This window comes from Macaca thibetana, chromosome 7 (assembly GCF_024542745.1).
Source record: "Macaca thibetana thibetana isolate TM-01 chromosome 7, ASM2454274v1, whole genome shotgun sequence".
Classification (NCBI taxonomy): Eukaryota; Metazoa; Chordata; class Mammalia; order Primates; family Cercopithecidae; genus Macaca; species Macaca thibetana.
Genome location: NC_065584.1, coordinates 144,047,912 through 144,070,803, shown reverse-complemented (window position 1 = coordinate 144,070,803; position 22,892 = coordinate 144,047,912). Strand labels below are relative to the sequence as shown.

Genomic DNA, 22,892 nt, shown 5'->3' with positions numbered 1-22,892 from the left:
CATACTAAACTTCACATTTCATTTCTCCCTATTATGTATATACCTGAAATTGGAAAGTTTTCTTCTTTTTCCTAGTAAGTGTAATTTAATGTTTTAGCAATTGTATTAGGAGAAGGTGTTTTTCCTTCTTTATCATAAAGGAACCATATAAATGAGAAATAATGTTACAATTTTAATATGTTCTTCTCAGTTGTACTGCAATTCATTTTTAAAACTGTTAGTACATTTTTATCAATTTACAGAATTCCTATGTTTTAAAATACAAATAACCACCTAGATTCTCTCAGCTGAGTAAGTTACTTTTAGAATGTAAACTATTTCTGGAAATACACTTGTAGAACATTTACCTGTTACAACACTGAATTAGATGATGCCACCTTTTTTTATATTTGTGTTAAATAAAATTGCATGTGCCTTACATAGAGCCGTATCAGTGCTTTTTGTTAAATATAATAAAATTTCCAATTGATAACCCAACAATTACTTGCATATTTTGAAATGCATTCGTTTTCTCTAAACAAATAAGATTGCGCTTTGACTCTAAAGATGCAGAATGAATGATTAATGCTTTGATGAACGACAGTGTTATATCTAATTTTGTGTTAATCTGCATGAGGAGACTGAAATTGACTTAGCTTTAGCTGATCAATTCTCACTTCTACTTCTCCACCCCAAAAAGAATTTAAAAAACATTATCACTGGTAAAATTATCAGTCAATCAAACAAACAAATTGCTTTTTTCTAATTGGAGGCTATTGCTTATTCATGTTTTTCTAAATATAGTTGATCACAGTGTTATTAACATTTCATATCCTGAAGAACAGAAGAAAGAGGGAAATCTACTTCCCTCATCAAGATTAATCTTTATTTTAATTATAAACCAAGCATGCGGATACTGTATATTAATACTTCTGCAAGAGCATTAATTATTTAAGTGAAGAATAATTTTTGTAATGACCCCTACTGAGTGTAGAAGATCTTGTATACTATTCAGTGTAGAGGATTCAGTGTACATGCATCGCTGTCCATCAGCTACTTTCCAAATGGCAACCATGAGAGTAAGCAAGTGGTTGCTATGATTTTGCCAGTTTATGATTTTATAATATAAAATTTATATCCTCAGATAATTTTAAACTCGTATTTGTAAGTTTTTATGACCGCAGAAATATCCTCACAGAGGACTTGAATATGGACTCTAAGATTTCTTCACACTGGTCGGGCACGGTGGCTCACACCTGTAATCCCGGCACTTTGGGATGCCAAGGAGGGCAGATCACCTGAGATCAGGAGTTCCAGGCCAGCCTGGCCAATATGGTGAAACCCTGTCTCTACTAAAAATACAAAAATTAGCCTGACACAGTGCACCTATAGTTCCAGCTACTCGGGAGGCTGACGCAGGATAATTGCTTGAACCTGGGAGGCAGAGGTTGCAGTGAGCTGAGATTTTGCCATTGCACTCCAGCCTGGGTAACAGAGCAAGACTCGGTTTCAAAAAAAAAAAAAAAAAAAAAGGATTTCTTCACACTATTGGTTTTGATGAGTCATCTAAGCTAGCATCAGCCTTTCCCAACTTTTGTTGGATGAAATGCACACCCCCTCCTCCTCAGCAAATATGACTATGTCCAAATCTGAACTCTCAGTCTCACTTCACTGCAAACTATAACCTAGCTATTTATTTGAATGAGTTGAATCGCTAAAGTTCTGGGCAATAAAATCCTCTGACAACTAAGCCTAGTTTTTCCTGTGAATGGCTATAATCTAACAGTACATGGAAGTATTTCTTTTCTTTTCTTTTCGAGATGGAGTTTCGCTCCTGTTGCCCAGGCTGAAGTGCAATGGTACAATCTTAGCTCACCGCAACCTCTGCCTCCCAGGTTCAAGCGATTCTCCTGCCTCAGCATCCCGAGTAGCTGGGATTATTACAGGCATGCACCAGCATGCCCAGCTAATTTTTTTGTATTTTTAGTAGAGACGGGGTTTTTCCATGTTGGTCAGGCTGGTCTTGAACTCTCAACCTCAGGTGACCTACCCACCTCGGCCTCCCAAAGTGCTGGGATTACAGGCGTGAGCCACTGCGCCCAGCCGGATATGGAAATGTTTATTAGAAATATATATTGCTGCTGCTCTCTTTCACACTCTGGGATGTGGAAGCATCACACAATGGTGATGTGTAATTGTGTACAGTTCAATTTGATTTTCTGAAATTGGGAAGCACAGATTCTCTCTGGAACAATTTCTTTGACGGGTTCATTGAAGAAAGGAAACTTGTCACCATGCCAAAGACAAAACTGCTGCTGGGTTTAGTTTTGAATTTTATAAAGTGAACAAGTAAAAAATATATACACATTCATTTCAACTCAAGTTATAAATAATTAAATGAATATATAATTGTATCCAGTTTTTACCCTCAAGCTTAACCAGCAAAGACATCTCCAGTCCATGTAAAAAGGTTACTTCATTTTCTTTTTGAAAATTATGAGCAAGCTGCCAAACATCACTGAATTTATATGCTTGTAAGTGAGAACAACCTGTCTATAAAATCCTACAGTGGAAAGTGAAGCAGCATGTGAGTTTTGTGCAATGTATCTTACACCTTTTAAAATTTGAACTTACACAAGCATTTCCTAAGCATCGTCTTAAATATCTTCCTCATCCTCTCTCATCTTCTAGTCCAAGGTTGGCTTGGGTACTGGGAAGCAGTTCTAGTGAACATCTAATTAAGTAGCATATGCGAATGTATCTAGAAACAGAATCTTCATGTAGAAATCCAGTCCTCCAAACATGATTTATTGACAGAACAATAAAGGAGTCTTCTTTTCTTTTTGAGACAGGGTCTTGCTCTGTCATCCATGCTGGAGTGCAATGGCAGGATCTCAGCTCACTGCAACCTCCGCCTCCTGGATTCAAGTGATTCTCCTGCCTTACCCTCACAAGTAGCTGACATTATAGGCGTAAGTTACCACACAGAGCTGATTTTTTGTGGGCATTTTTAGTGGAGATGGGGTTTCGCCATCTGGAACAGATTCGTCTCGGACTCCTAACCCCAAGTGATCTGCCGGCCTTGGCCTCCCCAAGTGCTGGGATTACAGACATGAGTCCCCGGCCCAAGGAAGTCTTATTATAGGGAAAATAACTACATGTGATTCCAAGACCTTGGTGGGGAACCAGGGCCAGTCTCTCCAGGTGAGCAGGTTGTGCCCTGCACACAACACTCAGCTGAGGGAGCACTCCATTTATCAAGCCACAGGCTCTGGAGCAAGGCTCTACCTGCCCAGGCGGGAGGGCTAGCTTTTGAAAATTTGCACAAAGACGTCTATTGAGCATGATCAGCTCAAGACTCTAAAGAGTTTTATGAGCTCCTTGGGGCAAGGTAGGTGAGCTGAGCCAGAAGGGCTCAGCCTATTCTGAAGGCTTCTCCTATAGCCAGAAGAGATTCCTCGACTAATTTGCAGAAAAGTGTCACATGGGATGGCAGCAGCTGTGTGAGGAATTTTCCCACGCTAATAGATACCTTCATTTTGCCATCTGTAAGGTAGGAATTCTGAGAAACATTCAGAGGAAGACTGTGTGAGGAGATGCTTTTAATTATTTACAAAAATTATTTGAAGGAGTACAACATGCCCTGTTAGTACAGAGTAATAGCATACCCCAAATTCCCCGTCTGTTGGGAGATGCTATGAGGCTGGTTTGATGAAAGGAGGAAGGACTAGCAATGGGAATAGCAAAGCACAAAGAAGCAGAAAAAAAGCTACCCAAGAATCTGTGTGCTGAACAGGACTTAGCACGAGACTCTCACACTTCATGGCAGAGTGGGCCAGATGGAGTAGGGAAACAGGACACAACGTGTATCCCAGTACAGAATAAGTACAAACAAAAAACAGAAATCTGGGGAGTCGGGGACCCGAGGAGTAATTAGTAATTCCCAGGCTACAGAAGATCCTTCCCTGTGGAAACCATGTGCCAATAGAGAGAGCTTCCCAGAGAAAAGCCACTCCACCACTCACCCTGAACACTGTTATCTTTTTTTTTTTTTTTTTTTTTAAGATGGAGTCTTGCTCTGTCACCCAGGCTGGAATGCAATGACGAGATCTTGGCTCACCGCAAGCTCCGCCTCCTGGGTTCACGCCATTCTCCTGCCTCAGCCTCCCGGGTAGCTGGGACTACAGGCACCTCCCACCATGCCCAGCTGATTTTGTTGCTGTATTTTTAGTAGAGACGGGGGTTTCATCTTGTTAGCTAGGATGGTCTCGATCTCTTGACCTCATGATCCGCCCACCTCGGCCTCCCAAAGTGCTGGGATTACAGTGAGCCAACGCGCCTGGCCTATTATCATTCTTTCAAAAAGTTGTCAGAGGACCTGTTCTCATCAGAGTCTGATACATCACCCCTTGTTAGCATAGGTCAGATGGTGCCTTCTGCCTCCCTCTCTAGCCCTCATGTCCATGCCTGTGACCTTTCTTCACTCCCCACCACTCTTGGCACAGGCTCAGCACCTCTTCAAGTCTATGTTGGCTGAGCACTTTTATTTTGATGTATGAAGTGTGACAAAGTATCATAAATGCTTTTAACACATACTGAAGCATATATTCAAATGAGTGCTGCCTTTCTCAAAGTTCATTGTCTTAGGAGGATTTATCCTAACACTGCTGCCACTGTGCAGGATACCTTTCAATCTCTTCTTTTGGAATGCAATTATAAATTAATAGGTGATTGCTTTTCCACATTGCTCATTATATTGGCTGCAAATAAATCCTTACTATTAAAAAATCCCTTTTTAATCTGGCCTTTGACTACTTCCTTTTTGTTAAGGGCTGTTCACAGCCACCCCTTCTCCCAGATCTTGTGCTCTGGTCATGCTGAATATTGCAGTTCCTAGAAGCCTCTGTGAATTTGCATATGCCAATTCCCTCTTCCGGAAAAATCATTCTCTTATAAGTTCAAGATCTCTTCATTCAGAAAACCTCTACTGCCTTTATCTCCCACTCTTTAATCTGTTTAGCTCCCTTCAATTTAGCTGCACCTGAAAAGTACCAAGGTCACCTCAATCCACCAAATTGTTTATTGTCTTCATTGCTCCTCTTCCTGACCAGTTGATAAGCTCTTTGAAGGCAGATACTATGTCTTTTTTACCTGCATCCTCAGGGCCCAACAGCATTGATTTGCAATATTGTTCAATAAAGATTTATTGGCCAGGTGTGGTGGCTCCCACCTGTGATCCCAGCATTTTGAGAGGCTGAAGCAGGCAGATCACTCAAAGTCAGGAGTTGGAGACCAGCCTGGCCAACATGGCCAAACCCTGTCTCTACTAAAAAATGAAAATAAAAAAATTAGCCAGGTGTGGTGGCACATGCCTATAGTCCTGCTACTCTGATGGCTGAGGCACAAACCCGGAAGGCGGAGGTCGCAGTGAGCCAAGATCGTGCCACTGCACTCCAGCCCAGACGGCGGAGTGAAACCCTGTCTCAAAACATACATATATATATATATATATATATATATATATATATATATATATCTCAAGCGGGCATGGCAAAGCATTTTGAGAGGCTGAGGCAGGAGGATTGCTTGAGGCCAAGAGTTGGAGACCAGCCTAGGTAAAATAGCAAGACCCCATTTCTAAATAAATATGTAATAAGTAAATAAAGATGTATCAAATGAATGGATACTTGAAAGAAGTGGGTAACCTAAAATGACAACTTTGAAAGTAAACGTTCATTTGACTGAGTCCTAGGTGAGTTCGAGAATTACTGGATTACTCAATAAATGCTTTTAGGCAAACTGTTTAGTCAGTTTAGTAAAGTCAGATTCCCTAGTCATGTCATAAGCATAAACACAAAATTCCAGTTGGATTTAATATTCATTTGTTAAAAAAAAAAAAAAGAAAGAAAAGAAAAAGAAACTATAAGACCACCAGAAGAAAACAACAGTGACGGGCCAGGCGTGATGGCTCACGCCTGTAATCCCAGCACTTTGGGAGGGTGAAGCAGGTGGATCATGAGGTCAGGAGTTCAAGACGAGCCTGGCCAAAATAGTGAAACCCTGTCTCTACTAAAAATACAAAAATTAGCTTGAACCTGGGAGGTGGAGGTTGCAGTGAGCCGAGATCACACCACCGCATTCCAGCCTGGACGACAGAGTGAGATTCCGTCTCAAAAAAAAAAAAAGAAAAGAAAACAACAGTGACTGTATAATTTTAGTGTGAGGAATGCCTATTTAAACATAACACCAAAGGCAGAAACTACACAAGAAAAGGTTGATCATGGCTCTGAGCTAATGTATCACTTTCCAAGTGTTACCTGCCACGTAGGGCGTAAGGGCTGGAAGCCACGCTTTTTCTTCCACTGAAGTTTTCCCCAATTTTTAAGAGCTTAAATATCTGCCTATTCAAGGAAATAATAAGTAATTGTAAAAATGCCCTAAATCTTGTCCAAAACGTTTGGAAATACAGGGAATACAGTAGGGTTTTTTAATTTGTTTTTTGAGACACAGTCTTGTTCTGTCATCCAGGCTGGAGTTCAGTTGCACTATCTCGGGTCACTGAAACCTCCGCCTCCCAAGTTCAAGCAATTCCCCTGCCTCAGCCTCCCGAGTAGCTGGGATTACAGATATGTGCCACCACACCCAGCTATTTCGTATTTTTAGTAGAGGTGGGGTTTCACCATGTTGGCCAGGCTGGTCTCCAACTCCTGACCTCAGGTGATCCACCCACCTCAGCCTCCCAAAGTGCTGGGATTACAGGCGTGAGCCACACCTGGCCTACAGTGTATTTTTAACATCCTATTTTAGATTAACAATTAGATTTATTGCTTTAGAGACAGTTACCTAAGACACTATGTGGAAGTCAAAGGAAAATATATTGAGCAATATTATTTCAAAATGTTACTAATAAATTGCTTGAAAATAAATTAGTCCTATGTTTCTGACTTTTTGAACACTCTATGAAGTGTTGCCCAGCACCACGGGAGGCTGAGGCAGGAAGATTGCCTGAGGTCAGGAGTTCGAGACCAGCCTGACCAACATGGTGAAACCCCGTCTCTACTAAAAACACAAAAATTAGCCAGGCGTGGTGGTGCACGCCTATAATCCTAGCTACTCGGGACGCTGAGGCAAGAGAATCACTTCAACCTGGGAGGTGGAGATTGCAGTGAGCCGAGATCACACCACTGTACTCCAGCCAGGGCGACAGAGCGAGACTCCGTCTCAAAAACAAAACAAAAAAAATGGAACGAGGCCGGGCGTGGTGGCTCACACCTGTATTCTCAGCATTTGGGGAGGCCAAGGTGGGCAGGAGTTCACTTGAGGCCAGGAGTTCAAGACAACCCCAGGCAACATGGCAAAAACCTGTCTTTCCAAAAGTACACAACTTAGCAGACATGGTGGCGCATGCCTATAATCCCAGCTACTCAGGAGGCTGAGGCACGAGAATCACTTAAATCAAAAGGTGGAGGCTGCAGTGAGCTGAGACCATGCCACTGCACTCCAGCCTGGGCAACAGAGTGAGACCCTGTCTCAAAAAAAAAAAAAAAAGGAACAACCTAAAAGGTCAATAAAGGACTGTTTAACAAATAAATTATCCATAATGAAAATAATAGCATTGGAATGTATTTATTGACTTGAAAAAGAGTTCATAATATATTTTATTTGTTTTTATAATACAGATTCCCATATCTTTCCATAGACTGTAGAGGGTGAAGCCTCAGAATCTGCATTTTTATTTATTTATTTTTGAGACACAGTCTCACTCTGTTGCCCAGGCTAGAGTGCAGTGGTGTGATTTCGGCTCACTGCAACCTCCGCCTCCTGAGTTCACATGATTCTCCTGCCTCAGTACCCCCAAGCAGCTGGGATTACAGGTGCCCACCACCACACCTAGCTAATATTTGTATTTTTAGTAGAGACGTGGTTTCTCCATGTTGGCCAGGCTGGTCCCGAACTCCTGACCTCAGGTGATCCACCCACCTCAGTCTCCCAAAGTGCTGGGATTACAGGTGTGAGCCACTGCATCCAGCTCATAATCTAGTTTAAATGAAAATAAGAAAATGGAGATTATAAACCACTAAGTATATTTTCTGATTTTTATAAAGACTTACATGTGCAATTTATACATAAAATATATATGTATGTGGATATATATAATCTGAAAGGCTATACAGAAATATGTTAATAATAGTTATCTTTTTGGCTTACCTGTAGTTTGTAATGTTTCAACAATAAGCATGGATAATTAACGAGATAGGGATAAAAAGATAAATAATAGGATGGCTTACTCAAAACCAAAGCAAACACTGATCAAGCTTATTAAATGATAAAGTTATTAAAATGAAGAAGGAACTAAAGATCTAAATCACATAACTGCATATGATTTCCAATGATTTTCTGCCACCCTGTGGGGAATTCTGCACATTGCAGAACTGAAGAAGCAAAATATGAAACTATAAAAAATTCTGTAACTCAAGATGAAATTTCTTGGCCCAATAAGTTGTTTAGCTAAAGCTCTGTTGATCAGTTTTGCTTTCTCTACCAGCTATTTAGTGAAATTGCTAGAATAGGATAAAATAATACCTAATACTTAAATGTGATTACAATATGACAACCATTGTCCTAATACACACGACTTCATCTCACAAAAACCCTATATGGTAGGTACTGTTTTCTTCTCATTTTATCAAAGAGACAGAATCTAATCTACCGATGGTGGGCAAATGTTGCCAAAGCAATGTGAAATCCAGGCAGACTGCTGCATTTTTAGTCAATGATTTAAATTTTTGAGCTTTTCTGTTTCCTTCAGGCCTGATCGTTCCCTAATGGAATCACCCAAACACTTGACTGCTGAGGCTTTCTATGGATTTATCAGATGAAACTTTGGAAAGGGATTTTTTTTTTTTTTTTTTTTTTTTTTTTTTTTTTTTTAAAGATAGGGTCTCGCTCTGTCACCCAGGCTGGAGTGCAGTGGCGTGATCTTGGCTCACTACATCTGCTGCCTGCCAGGCTCAAGAGATTCTCCCACCCCAGCCTCCCAAGTAGCTGGGACCACAGGTGCATGCCACCAAGTCTACTTAGTTTTTCTTTTCTTTTCTTTTCTTTCTCTCTCTCTTTCCTTTCTTTCTCTCTCCCTTTCCTTTCTCTCTTTTTTTTTTTTTTTTTTAAAGAGATGGGGTCTTGCCTTGTTGCCCTGAGGTCTAGCCATCTACCCGACTCGGCCTCTCAAAGTGCTGGGATACTCGGCTTCTCAAAGTGCTGGGATTAGAGGCACGCCCAGCTGAGAGAGACTATGATGTTCTCCAAACAAATCTCATTTGGTTGAAACTGTACAGCTGAGTATAGTCTAATTTGAGTAGTTTACCTTGAGTACTCTAACCATGGTCTATAGACCTGGCTCTTTTGAGAACTGTTTGTAAATTGTCTGCAGAGAGACAGTAGAAAACTCTATGGCAATTTTGCAGGTAATTTTATGGCTGTTAACTCTAACGATAAAAAGTTTTGACTTGGACTTTGTATGCCTTTTCATTTTTCTGTTTTATCAACTTGTGGTCAACAACTAATCGAAAATTTTTACAAAATAAACGGACCGTTCCCCCAGTGAAGAGAAGCACTGCTATGAAGCTGTTCACACGCAAATATTACCAAACTCCAAGGTCACTTTTGAGGCCTAGCTCCCCAAAATGAGGCCTCGGATATTTTTCCTCCCTTTATTTCTTTTCTCTTTTCATTTTTTCCCCCTTTTTCCTTTTTTTGAGACGGAGTTTTTGCTCTGTTGTCCAAGCTGGAGTGCAATGGCACGATATCGGCTCACTGCAAACTCCGCCTCCGTCTCTTCAGTAGTTGGGATTACAGATGCGCGCCACCACGCCCAGCTAGTTTTTGTACGTTTGGTAGAGACGAGGGATCACCAAGTAGGCCAGGCTGGTCTCGAACTCTTGACCTCCGGTAATCCACGCGCCTCGCCCTCCCGAAGTGCTGGGATTACAGGCATAAGCCACCGCGCCCGGCCTCCTCCCCTTATTTCATCCACTTTACAATTCACATTATTATTGAACGTTGATAATTGCACCTATCGTAATGATACTGATAATTGCACCTGTTGTAATAATATTGATATTGATAATTGCACCTATTGCATTACAATATTATTATTGATATCCATAATTTCACCTACTGTAATGATCAATAAAGACAGGCAGAAAGAAAACAAAAATAACTGAGACTACTGGACAGCGTCCCTGCGGACAGCAAAGACTGAAGAAACGCCTTGAGGCGCAGTAACGCCACCAATAAGGAGTCGCCGCGACGGTTCCGCCCAGAGGCAAGGAAGGCCCACCCCTCGCGGGCAGGCGCGAGCGCTAGCTCGTGACGTCTGAGCGGGTGGGGATATGCCGTGTGGGTTTCAAGAAGACGCCACGCCTCCGCCGCCACCACGCCTCCGGCTGCCGCGCCCGGAGGAGGCCGGGATGTTATCACTTCCGCCGGGGCCTCTCACTGCGTCCGGGTCAGCTGTTGCCGCCGCCGCCGTGCCGCTGCGGCCGAGGGATTGGGCTGGGGTCTCCACCGCCGAGCGAGGGGAGCGGGCTCCGCTCGGCGCTGCTTTTTACGACCTGGCCGTCAGCCCCACGTCGCCGGCCTGGAGGGGCGAAGAGGACGAGGGGGCCAAGGCTTCCTCCGGGGTGAGTGCGGCCTGGGAGGACTTGGCACCGTGGCTCCGTAGCTGGACTGGGAACCGGCCTAGGGGCGCAAGTCTGTCGGGCGCGTGCCCACGACGTCCGCGGAGAGGAAACTCAGAGAGTTATCCTTGGTAGGGGGGAGCCATAGAACCTGCTCGGAAGGCGCTTCCTGGATCTCCGCCCAGTTTAGGTCCCCGCCCTTGGCTCGGGTCCTGTTTGTATTTGGCAGTTTGGCCCCCCACCCCACCCCTTTTCCGTTTCTGGTAGTTGTGCTCGGGATGGAACCTTGCCCTTCCTCCACTCCTTTTTTACCCTGGTGTGGGTGAAGTGGCGGGGCTACGATGGTTCAGTATTTATGACCAGCGTCCGTCCTGGTGCAGAACAAAGAAACTTGGACCTCTGGTATGCCTCGTAACCTCGGGGAATAGACACGGAAGCAGCATAAGTAATCAGGGCTTTAATAGATCTTCCCGAGTACGCTCAACCAAATACAGAGTGTGTACGTCAAAAGCCGAGTCCCCGCGTGAATCTAGACACTACCTTTTCTGTTTAAATACCTGGCAAAATGGTTTGGATTTCTGGATGCATCTCATGTCTCTGGAGTTACTTGTCTGTGTGTCCTGTGAGCTCTTTGAGGGCACAGCTTTTGCGGTGTTCGTCAAGATAGTCACAGTGCCTCCTATTTATTTAGTTGAATAAACTATGTGATTGCATTTTAGTGTTGCTTTTTTCATTCGCAGCTTCTCTTGATTAGGATCTCTATTTCACCTAATACCTGATTTCTTATTTTCAATTAAATGTAGTTTTTCTAATAGTTTATAGGAATCTCTGCAGTTGTAGAAACAAATTCCGTAATTTGTAAATCGCTGTTTCCTCAAAATTACAACTGATGTTACTCAGTTAAGTTACCCCTGCAGACTAGTTTTTCATCATTTTGCACATATTCTTAGTTTTTGTTGTTTTATATTTTTTCTAAACTCTATTCCTAGTCTTCGTAATCTCTAGTGCAGCCCAACACTGTTGGGCTTAGACAGGAAGTATGACAGATCCACTTCTGCAAACGGAACTTGAACTAGATTGTCGTAAGTCAGTGCTATTATGGCCTTCAGGCACTACAAGACCTTTGAAGCTAAGTGCAACCAAATCAGGCATGACAGGCTTATTCTGTATACAGTTGCCAGTGCACTGCTGACGGTGTGCTATATTAGAAGCAGTTCTGGACTAGATATGGAGACCAGGATGTCGTGTCATTGCCTCATATATAAGATACAATGATGATAACACAAGTGTCATGCATCCCAAAGTTGCTGGTTGGAATATGAGATGATGGACGTGAAAGTGGTTAGTACATGTGGAAAGCACTCTGGAAAAGTTCTGTTCATTCTGTCTGGAGTAATGCTGGTAGAAGGAGCAATAGGGAGAAAGGCGTCAGAGAAAGTATATGTAACCAGATCTAGTAAGTTACAGGTCTGATAGTAGATAAAAGATGTCTTGTTACTTTGGGTGGCCAAGGTGGGCAGATCACCTGAGGTCAAGAGCAAAAAATGATAAAGCAATGAGATGAGACAAGCCTGGCCAATGTGATGAAACGCCGTCTCTACTAAAAATACAAAAATTAGCCAGGCATGGTCGCATGTGCCTGCAATCCCAGCTACTCGGGAGACAGAAGTATAAGAATCGCTTGAACCCAGGAGACGGAGGCCGCAGTGAGCCGAGATTGCAGCACTGCACTCCAGCCTGGGCGACAGAGTGTGACTTCGTCTCAAAAAAAAAGATGTCATGTTATGTTTACATCTTATAAAGCAGAATACTAGTATAATGTGACAGTAATATTCCACAATTATAGTTTTTTATTGCAACTGATATTTCTAACTACAACAAACTGAGACATCAGTTAGTAGACTTTATCTTTTTAAAGGTCACAGCGTTTTCAGTATGTTCTGCATAGTGGTAATAAATGTAACTTTTGTAGGTGGCACAATCATCTTTTGCCATATTTTCACAATTTTGGGAGAAGTCAGCACCATTCTAGTTTTTCCTCTAAATTTTGTGTTAACGTTTATTTTATTTTATTTAGTTTTTTCGAGATGCGCTCTTGCTGTGTTGCCCAGGCTGGAATGCAATGGCACGATCCCGGCTCACTGCAACCTTTGCCTCCCAGGTTCAAGCGATTCTCCTGCCTCAGCCTCCCTGATCACTGGGATTACAGGCCAGTGCCGCCACTCCCGGCTAATTTTTGTATTTTTAGTAGAGATGGGGTTTCACCGTGTTGGCCAGGCTGGTCTTGAACTCCTGACGTCAGGTGATCCGTCCGCCTCAGGCTCCCAAAGTGTTGGGATTACAGGTGTGGGCCACCACGCCCGACTTGTGTTAACATTTCTGATAGAGCATCTCATTTCATTGTTTAAAAACTATATACCCTCAAGGGAGCAATGAGAAGCACAGATCTAGGATTTTTTCAAGGATGTTTGGTGATCTAAACGTACAGGCTGTTCGTTAAAAAGTGAACATGAGTGTTTAGGATGAAACCTTTTTGTTTAAATGGGGAAGTGAAAGGCTTGCCTGGGCATTTCCATATGCCTACTGTAATTGATTTCAGCATAAACGGTTGTTACTGGCACCTATTGCAGCAGCAGTGTTAAAGTATGTATAGTAAAATCACCACGTATAATTGTGTTATAATTAAACAGTTCTAATGTGATCTTAAAAAAAAAATTGTAGAGACAGATCTCACTATGTGGCCCAGCTAGGCTTGAACTTCTGGGCTTAAACCATCTTCCCACCTTGTTCTCCCAAGGTGTTAGGATTACAAGAGTGAGCCACTGAGCCTGGCCTAAATGTGATCTTAACATTTAATTTTTGCTTATGTTGCTAAACTGCCTGGGAAAAGCTTCTTCATCTTGATTGGATTTATCAGTACTCCTCCCCCTTGAAGCGATGTCAGAAGGAATCAATTGTCTCTTTGATTTTTAACCTAAGATAAACAACTGCTTTGAATTTATCTTTATGACTGCAACAGGTGAGTGGCATAAGTAAGGATATACCACCACTACCAAGAGTCAGTCTACTGAGAAATCAAGTTATTCCTGTGCCAACAGGTTATTTTAACAAATATCGGCCGGGCGCGGTGGCTCAAGCCTGTAATCCTAGCACTTTGGGAGGCCGAGACGGGCGGATCACGAGGTCAGGAGATCGAGACCATCCTGGCTAACGCAGTGAAACCCCGTCTCTACTAAAAGAAATACAAAAAACTAGCCGGGCGAGGTGGCGGGCGCCTGTAGTCCCAGCTGCTCGGGAGGCTGATGCAGGAGAATGGTGTGAACCCGGGAGGCGGAGCTTGCAGTGAGCTGAGATCCGGCCACTGTACTCCAGCCTGGGTGACAGAGCGAGACTCCATCTCAAAAAAAAAAAAAAAAAAAAAAAAACAAGTATCATCTTAAAGTGTTATTTCCCATTCTAATTTACTAAAAAAAATATGAACAAGAAATGGGAAGCAACACAGTTAACGTGTGAGTCAGCAGTATCCTGATTTGCTTCAAAGTGGTTGTGGTTATATTAACTCCTTTCTTGTTTGTTTCCTGTTCTTAACAGCTGCTTGATGATAAAGTGCTTCCAAGAAACAGTAGTCCCTCAATTGTTTAAATTGTTTTGACCTACCTAGTGTACTTTTCCCCTAAAATTCATGATGAAATGGTAGAGTAAATCTATCTATATCTCTTTCCCCATGTTCAGTTTAGATAATTGATTATCCTCAAACTAAATACCCATGTCTATCTGCTGAGATATTAACACATGATTCAATATGATACTAAGGTAAAAATGGAATAAATAGGTTGAGATAGCTGAAAAACTTGGGCTGTCTTTCAAGGAGCTATTTGATTTTTGTTGTTGTTGTTGTTTGTTTGGTTTTTTGAGACAAGAGTCTTCCTTTGTCGCCCAGACTGGAGTGCAGTGGTGCAATCTCAGCTCACTGCAACCTCCGCCTCCAGGGTTCAAGCGATAGACTCCCTGGTAGCTAGGATTACAGTCATTGCGCCACCATGCCTGGCTGAATTTTTGTATTTTTACTTTTTACTTTTTCAAGCAAATAAGTTGGTGTTGAAAAGTCAGCATCTACCACTTTTTTTCTGTGCTAACAAGTGTATCATCAAACATTGAAACCTTTTGGGAATGTTTAAAACCTCCTCTTGAGTATAAGTAAAAATTCAAACTGGGCAGAGAGGCTTCCAGTCTTGGCAGAGATACAAATTTAGTTTACCTTGTGAAATCTAACACTTTAGGACATTTCCATTGTAATTTTGTTGTTAAAGAACATAAGGCTTTTTTCTATATGACTTTTTGCATCTTTTGAATGTTGACATACCAGGCAAGACAGCTATAGAACATGACTGCATTTTCCTTTTAGAAGACTGGTTGATGTGAATGACTGGCATAATTGATTTTATTTAATAAATACCTTTTAAAGTCATAGTATAGTTTTAAAAATTAAATGGTGTAGAAGGACTTACTATGAAAAGCGTTGGTCATTTTCTCCATTTCACCCTCTTTCGTTTTCTGCTGATTTTGCTCTGTCACCCAGGCTGGAGTTGAAATGGTGTGACCTCAGCTCGCTGCAACCTCCATCTCCCAGGTTCAAGCGATTCTCCTGCCTCAGCCTCCCAAGTAGCTGGGATTACAGGCGCCTGCCACCACACCCGGCTAATGTTTTTGTATTTTTAGTAGAGATGGGGTTTCACCATGTTGGCCAGGCTGGTTTTAAACTCCTGACCTCAAGTGATCCGCCCACCTTGGCCTCCCAAAGTGCTAGGATTTCAGGCATGAGCCACTGCTCCCAGCCTGGTGTCAACCACTTTTAACTTTATTTTTAGTACTGTTAGTGATGCTCTGTATCTCTTAAATATGTTACTGCAAAATAAAATAAAATAAAATAAAGATGTTACTGCTATTTATTAAATAATTTTAGTCATCTATTGACTTGAATGTAAATGAACTAAATACTCATGTATACCTCTTTCCTTCTATAGTTTTCACTGTTTTGTTGCGTTGTTAATCGGTTGATCTTTCCCTTACCTAAACTTCTGTTTCTTACTCCAGCACCAGAGGTAGTATCTCTGGATTCTCACTTTTGAAATGAGGATATTGGCACTCACATGATTCCTTGGAAAAGCTAAGACTAAAGTTCATGGCGTATGTTAAAATATGTAGTTGCATAAAAAGACATTCACCAAGTTCAGTGTTTGAAAACATACGCCAAGCTATATGAGAAGGACATAGTATAGATAAGAAACAAATCAAAAGATAGCATAGTTCATTTACAGGACAAGTTACTGAATAGACTTCTTTAAGTGGCTCGGGAATTGTGGCATCAAATTGTTGAGAAGAAAATGTAAAAGCACACTAGTTGACTCTGCTGAATCATGAGTTTAGATATTATTTATATACTATTGTTTAGAATCAACCTCTATCCAAGGGACAGAAAATTTAATTATGAATCTGTAATAAAGAACATTTTTATTTCTTACCCCACTTCAAATTTTTAATATAATCCATAGTATGAAATATATTTTAAACCATAACCTGAGATACTATACATGCAACTGAAAACAAGTATTTTCACCGAACAGTATCCTTACTATAAACAGTACTTAAAATTTACCAGAATATATTTGGTCCGAATATTCTCTTTTCTTAAAAAAAAAAAAAAAAAAATTGCAACCCCGTAAATGAATTCATGACCAGACCACTGTACTAAACATCATGTATGAACTAATATGTAAGATTATTGCACCTTTTCGGTGGATAAAAAGTAAAGTAGAAATTAAGTTAAACACTTTTCTCTCTTCATAGGACATTGGCTCTCTGGATTATCAAGAATTTGTAGTTGACATTGAATCCAGGCTGAGGATGGAAGGTGTGGAACTTAAAGAAGAATGGCAAGATGAAGATTTTCCAATGTGAGCAATGCTTTTAAATGAAAACAATTTTAGAGTAAAACTGCAGAATTTCTTTATTGAGATGTTATTTTTTTTACTTTTATGTTTTGAGAAGGAGTCTTGCTGTGTCACCCAGGCTGGAGTGCAGTGGCACGATCTCAGCTCGCTGCAACCTCCGCCTCCTGGATTCAAGCAATTTCTTCTGCCTCAGCCTCCCGAGTAGCTGGGACTACAGGTGCGCGCCACCACACCTGGCTAATTTTTGTATTTTTAGTAGAGACGGGGTTTCACCATATTGGCCAGGCTGGTCTCAAGCCTCTGACCTTGTGATCTGCCTGCCTTGGCCTCCCAAAGTGCCGGGATTACAGGTGTGAGCCACCGCACCTGGACGAGATGTCACTTTTTAAATGGAATATTCGGCTTCTTGAAGAAACTCAGTAATACAAGGTGATCATTTGATACTAGGAAGTAAAAGTTTCTTTTCAACAGTTAGATTGACTCTCTTGTATCTTCCTTTCCAACCAAATATATATATAATCTTGTGTAATCTTTCATTTTTGTTTTGGTCGTTTAAGTTTCCAAATTTTTGCTTTTATAATAAAGTGTTTTAATGTGTGTTTTTTTTTTTTTTCCTTTAAGCAAAGTCTGAGGGATTCCTCAGAGAAGGAGGTCTTTAGTTGTCTTTTAAAATTTTCTTTAATTTTGTGGCCAGGTGCGGTGGCTCACACATGTAACCCCAGCACTCTGGGAGGCCGAGGTGGGCAGATCGCTTGAGGCCAGGAGTTTGAGACCAACGTGGCCAACATGGTGAAACCCCGTCTCTACTAAAAATGCAAAAAATTAGCCAGGGTTGGTGGCGCGTGCCTGTAGTCCCAGCTGCTTAGGAGGCAGAGGCACGAGAATTGCCTGAACCCGGGAGGCAGAGGTTGCAGTGAGCTGAGGTCGCACCACTGCACTCCAGCTTGGGTAACAGAGCAAGGCTCTGTCTCAAAAAAAATAATAATAATTTTGTGGATCCCCCCCGGCCCCCTCCCCCCAAAAAAACCTTACTAAGTAAATTATTAAGGGTTTTCTAGCTCATCTGGCCAGCCACCTTCACATGTTTGCATTTGTATTTACAATTATATTGGCACCAGGTAGGCTGATGAAAAAGAACAAAGGCAGACCTTATATTTAAATAGTGCTTCCATGCCATAGTGGGCAGAAGACATCCTAGTGCATAATCAGGTGCCTTAGCAGTTGGATAGCTTAGCAGTTGGACAGCTGATAGGAGACCTGAGTCACTGTTGCATATGGTGGTGATAATAAATATAAGAATGCCGATCTCAGAAGAATTGAACCATCGTCGCTGTAGTCTTATTGTGAGTAAAAATTGAGCTTCATACATTGCATCATATATCACATTATACTTGTGCATTTCAGTCATATTTATTTAAAATTGTTACATGTTTAATAAGCTGTGCGTAAGGAATTTATATCTACTTTTATGTGTTACTTATATGTAATAAGTGTATAAGTCAGCTCTGATAGTCAGAATTTTTACTTTGAAAGTGTAGCCAGACATAGCAGCTAACTCCTATAATACTAGTGTTTTGGGAGGCCAAGGCAGAAGGATTGCTTGAGACCATCCTGGGCAACATAGCAATATCTGGTCTCTACAAAAAAAAACTAAAAATTAGCTGGGCATGTTGATGTGCCACTGTAGTCCTAGCTAGTCAGAAGACTAAGACTTTATCTTACACACTGCTAGGCTGGGCACAGTGGCTCATGCCTGTAATCCTAACACTTAGGAAGGTCAAGGCAGGAGAATCGTTTGAGCCCAAAAGTTCGAAGCCAGCCTGGGCAACATAGCAAGACCCTGTCTCTACTAAAAATTAGCCAAGCGTGGTGACATGCACCTGTAGCCCCAGATACTCGGGAGGATCTCTTGAGCCCAGGAGTTAAGGCTGCAGTGAGCCATGATTGTGCCATTGTACTCCAGCCTAGGTGACAGAGCAAGACACTGTCTCAAAAACGACAACACTGCTTTATTCCATTTTCCAAATACTTATTTCTATAAGCTGTATGTTTAATAGATTGAAATTCAAAAAAAATTCTTCCTTAATTTCTGGGTTAAAAAGTATACCTGTGTCTTCTAGACCTTTACCAGAAGATGATAGTATTGAAGCAGATATACTAGCTATAACTGGACCAGAGGACCAGCCTGGTAAGAGCTTGACACTTATTTTCAATTAAATTATGGACTTTGTGTTATTTTTTTAAAACACGTTTCTTTGTCCAAAAAAAAAAAAAAACTTGAGTTTTTATTCCATCATAGAAGTCAAAGTATAAGTTGAACATTGAGGAAAGCATTTTTAGAATGCTTTAAAAAATTGCAAAAACATATGCTTGGTTTTTGGAAAGTTTTACAGTAAAAGGGTGGAGGAGATCATTTTTAGTGGTAAGAGGTATCTATAAGGTCTGCCTCTATTTAAAAGACATTGATGCTTTATTGATCTCTTGCCAACGATGTAGAAACAGCAATGATCAGAATAAGAATTTTGTGAATAGGTGCTTTGAAGTTATGTTTAATTAATATTATTTTTCCCAAGAATGAAGTAGTTAAAATTTTTCTTATTCAACTTTAGCATCTAAGCATTCCTTGTTACGTATCTTTTTCTTTATTTTCCAATTCCAGGCTCACTAGAAGTTAATGGAAATAAAGTGAGAAAGAAACTAATGGCTCCAGACATTAGCCTGACACTGGATCCTAGTGATGGCTCTGTATTGTCAGATGATTTGGATGAAAGTGGGGAGATTGACTTAGATGGCTTAGACACACCATCAGAGAATAGTAATGAGTTTGAGTGGGAAGGTAAATGTTTCACTGCTTTTAATCTGATCTTTTGTAATGTATTAAGGGATTTTGTTTGAAATATGTCATTCTTTCTAAAGTTCATATATTTGTTACTAAGATACAAAATTCTGCTAACACTTGAATATTCTCAAGGACTTCAAAACTCTGTATATGGTAGATTACACCAGTGGCTTTTTTCACTTCTTATTTGCCCAGCGCTGTCATGTTTTTTCATAGTTGTTTCAAAAATATTTCTTGATAATTATGGCATGCTCTCTTTCAGTCAATCAAGTAAGAAACTTTGGAAGAGACATATAGTGAACAGTTTGTGGGAAGGGAGTTCTGAAAGGAGGCGTTTGCCTTTGGCTTTTTAAGTAGGCTTGCCTGACATTGCTCTACTTTGTGAAATAACCAACTTAAATTAATGTATACTTTTAGCCCCCAAACCTAGTATTCCTTGTTATTTATAATTCAAAGGAATTGTGCTGTGTTTTACTTTGCATGCTTTCTTTAATTAGAAAATTGTTTACAGTATCTTATATATAGTTGTTATAATTTTTATATGTTTTTTCATCTTGAAAATGATTTTTTTTTTCAAAGTAATGTTTAGCATTCAGTATTATACTGTAATAAAGTGTGATGTGCTATATTTTTGGTTTCTTTTTTCTTCCCTGTTTTACTGGTTCAATAAACAGTCCAGTAATAAGCAATACTTTATAAAGTTACTGAAATAGTTTTGTGCCTATGTGTTTTGTCTCTTCTTTCTTTAATGCTGCTGTAGTCATTTCCTGGAAGGATATTTTCCGTTAACAGCTTTGTCTTGGAAACAACTAACATACAGTAGGTTTCCCCCTCCCCCCATCTTTTGGTAAGGACTATAATACTGAAATTTTGAAAATTATTACTACATTAAAAATCAGCTAAACTGCAATCTCAAAACATAAATTACACTTAATCATTGGTGCTTATGCTTTGGCTAATGCTAATTTAAATAGACTTCTGCATGTATACTTCAAAATATTATACATACATTTCTGCTTTATAAAACTGATCAAATGAGAAGTGATCACTGAGTAGTTAACCACTTCCTATCTGGTATTACAGTTAATTTATGTGCTCAACAACAACAAAATTGGCTTCCAGATAGCTACTTGAAGTAACCTATAGTCATAACTGCCAGGGAGAATATTGTCACAAGTTGAATCTGGAAAGGCATTGTAAGGCACATGTACTAAGATTTTGATGACTCTATGAATTATATTTTCTGAACTTGTGGATATACATTGCACTATGATTAGGTGGTTTTTGCTAAATTGGGCAATAAAAAAAGTTAACCATGATTTCCAAAGACATAAAATGGCCTCATGTTAAGAATAAGCCTTTTCCTGCATTATGGAAGAGATATTTAAAATTGCACAGATGGTATAATGAAAATTCTCTGTAAAATCTAGATAGTAAAGTGGTTAACGTATAATTTGATTTTTATTGTGTAACAACTGGTGATTGAAAAACTTTTTATTTTGACAGATGATCTTCCAAAACCCAAGACTACTGAAGTAATTAGGAAAGGCTCAATTGCTGAATATACAGCAGCAGAGGAAAAAGAAGATGGACGACGCTGGCGTATGTTCAGGATTGGAGAACAGGACCACAGAGTTGATATGAAGGCAATTGAACCCTATAAAAAAGTTATCAGCCATGGGGGTAAGAGTTACTGAACATTTTTCAAATTGTTTAATGTGGTATCAGAATTCTAAATAGTTTTAGAAACTCTGCCTAGAGATATTACGTAATTTTGAAAGAATAATAAGCATTTATCATATCATTTTAGAAACATGATAGGTTTGAAGTAAAAGAAGAAAAGTACCATTTTTTTTTCTTTTTGCTTTTGAGATGGAGTCTCGCTCTGTGGCCCAGGCTGGAGTGCAATGGCGTGATCTTGGCTCACTGCAAGCTCCGCCTCCTGGGTTCACACCATTCTCCTGCCTCAGCCTCCCACGTAGCTGGGACTACAGGTGCCCACCACCAAGCCCAGCTAATTTTTTTGTATTTTTAGTAGAGGCGAGTTTTCACCATGTTAGCCAGGCTGGTCTTGATCTCCTGACTTTGTGATCCGCCCGCCTCAGCCTCCCAAAGTGCTGGGATTACAGGCGTGAGCCACTGCGCCCAGCCAAAAGTACCATTTAAAAATGATTATATACCTACACTAAGTTGAAAAAGTACAAAAGAATTTGTAGTGAAAACTGTCAGGTTGGGCATGGTGGCTCAGGTCTGTAATCCCAGCAATTTGGGAGGCTGAGGCAGGAGGATTACTTGAGCCCCGGGGTTTAAGACCAGCCTGGGCAACATAGACCTTGTCTCCACCAAAAAAAAAAAAAAAAAGCCAGGAATGGTGGTGTACGCCTGTAGTCTCAGCTACTTAGGAGGCTGGGGTGGGAGGAGAGAGAGCTCGAGCTTGGGAAGTTGAGGCTTCAGTGAGCCGTGATCATGCCACTGCACTCCAGTTTTTTGTTTTGTTTTGTTTTGTTTTTTGACCCTGTCTCAAAATTTTAAAAAGAAATTTTTTTTTAGCTGTCTCTAGGCTACCCAAAACTGGGACTGTACTTTCTCCATAATTTATAAACAGTGAAATGCCCTGATCTTAAGTGTACAATTCAATGAGTTTTGACAAATGCCCATATAACTGTATATTCCCATATATATAACCCACACCCCTAAACATATAGACCATTTTCGTTGTCCCAGAATAATTCTTTAATACCCCTGCCCAGTGAATACTCACCTCGGTAGCCACTGTCATATCTACCGCCTGATTAGTTTTACCTGTTCTAGAATTTCATATATAGTAACTGAAATCATCCTGTGCACTCTTTTGTTTACTTTTCAGTATGAAGTTTTTGAGATTCATCCATGTTGTTGATGTATCCACAGTACATTCCTTCTTATTGGGGAGTAGTTTTCCATTGCATGGATAAACCATAATTTGCTTATCCATTCTTTTTTTTTGATGTGCATGTGAGTTGTTTCCAGCTTGGGCTATTATAAACAAAACCGCTTTGAGCATTCTTTTAGAAGTCATTTATGGATATAAGTAAAACTTGGACTTTTTTTTTGTTTTTGAGATGGACTCTTGCTCATCACCCAGGCTGGAGTGCGGTGGCGTGATCTTAGCTCGCTACAACTTCTGCCTACCTGGTTCAAGGGATTCTCCTGCTTCAGCCTCTCGAGTAGTTGGGATTACAGGCGTATGCCACCACCCGAGCTAATTTTTTATATTTTTAGTAGAGAAAGTGTTTCACCGTATTAGCCAGTATGGTCTTGATCACCTGACCTCATGATTTGCCCACCTCAGCCTCCCAAAGTGCTGGGATTACAGGCTTGAGCCCCTGTGCCCAGCCCTAAAACTTAGACTTTTTAACCTTAACTCTTAATGTGCCTTAAAATCCTGAACAAATTTTTTTTTTC

At 40.6% G+C, this 22,892-nt stretch overlaps 1 protein-coding gene across 1 annotated transcript in view; it reads left to right on the top strand.

Moving 5' to 3' along the window:
* Positions 1-22,892, top strand: part of BNIP2 (BCL2 interacting protein 2) — a 1,133,240-nt gene that overhangs the window by 1,098,514 nt on the left and 11,834 nt on the right. The window contains exons 2-6 of the mRNA XM_050797284.1: positions 10,476-10,661; positions 16,506-16,612; positions 18,730-18,797; positions 19,269-19,445; positions 20,955-21,131. Coding sequence (XP_050653241.1) covers positions 16,563-16,612; positions 18,730-18,797; positions 19,269-19,445; positions 20,955-21,131 — 472 coding nt within the window. The 5' untranslated portion in view covers positions 10,476-10,661; positions 16,506-16,562. The remainder of the gene's footprint in view (positions 1-10,475; positions 10,662-16,505; positions 16,613-18,729; positions 18,798-19,268; positions 19,446-20,954; positions 21,132-22,892) is intronic.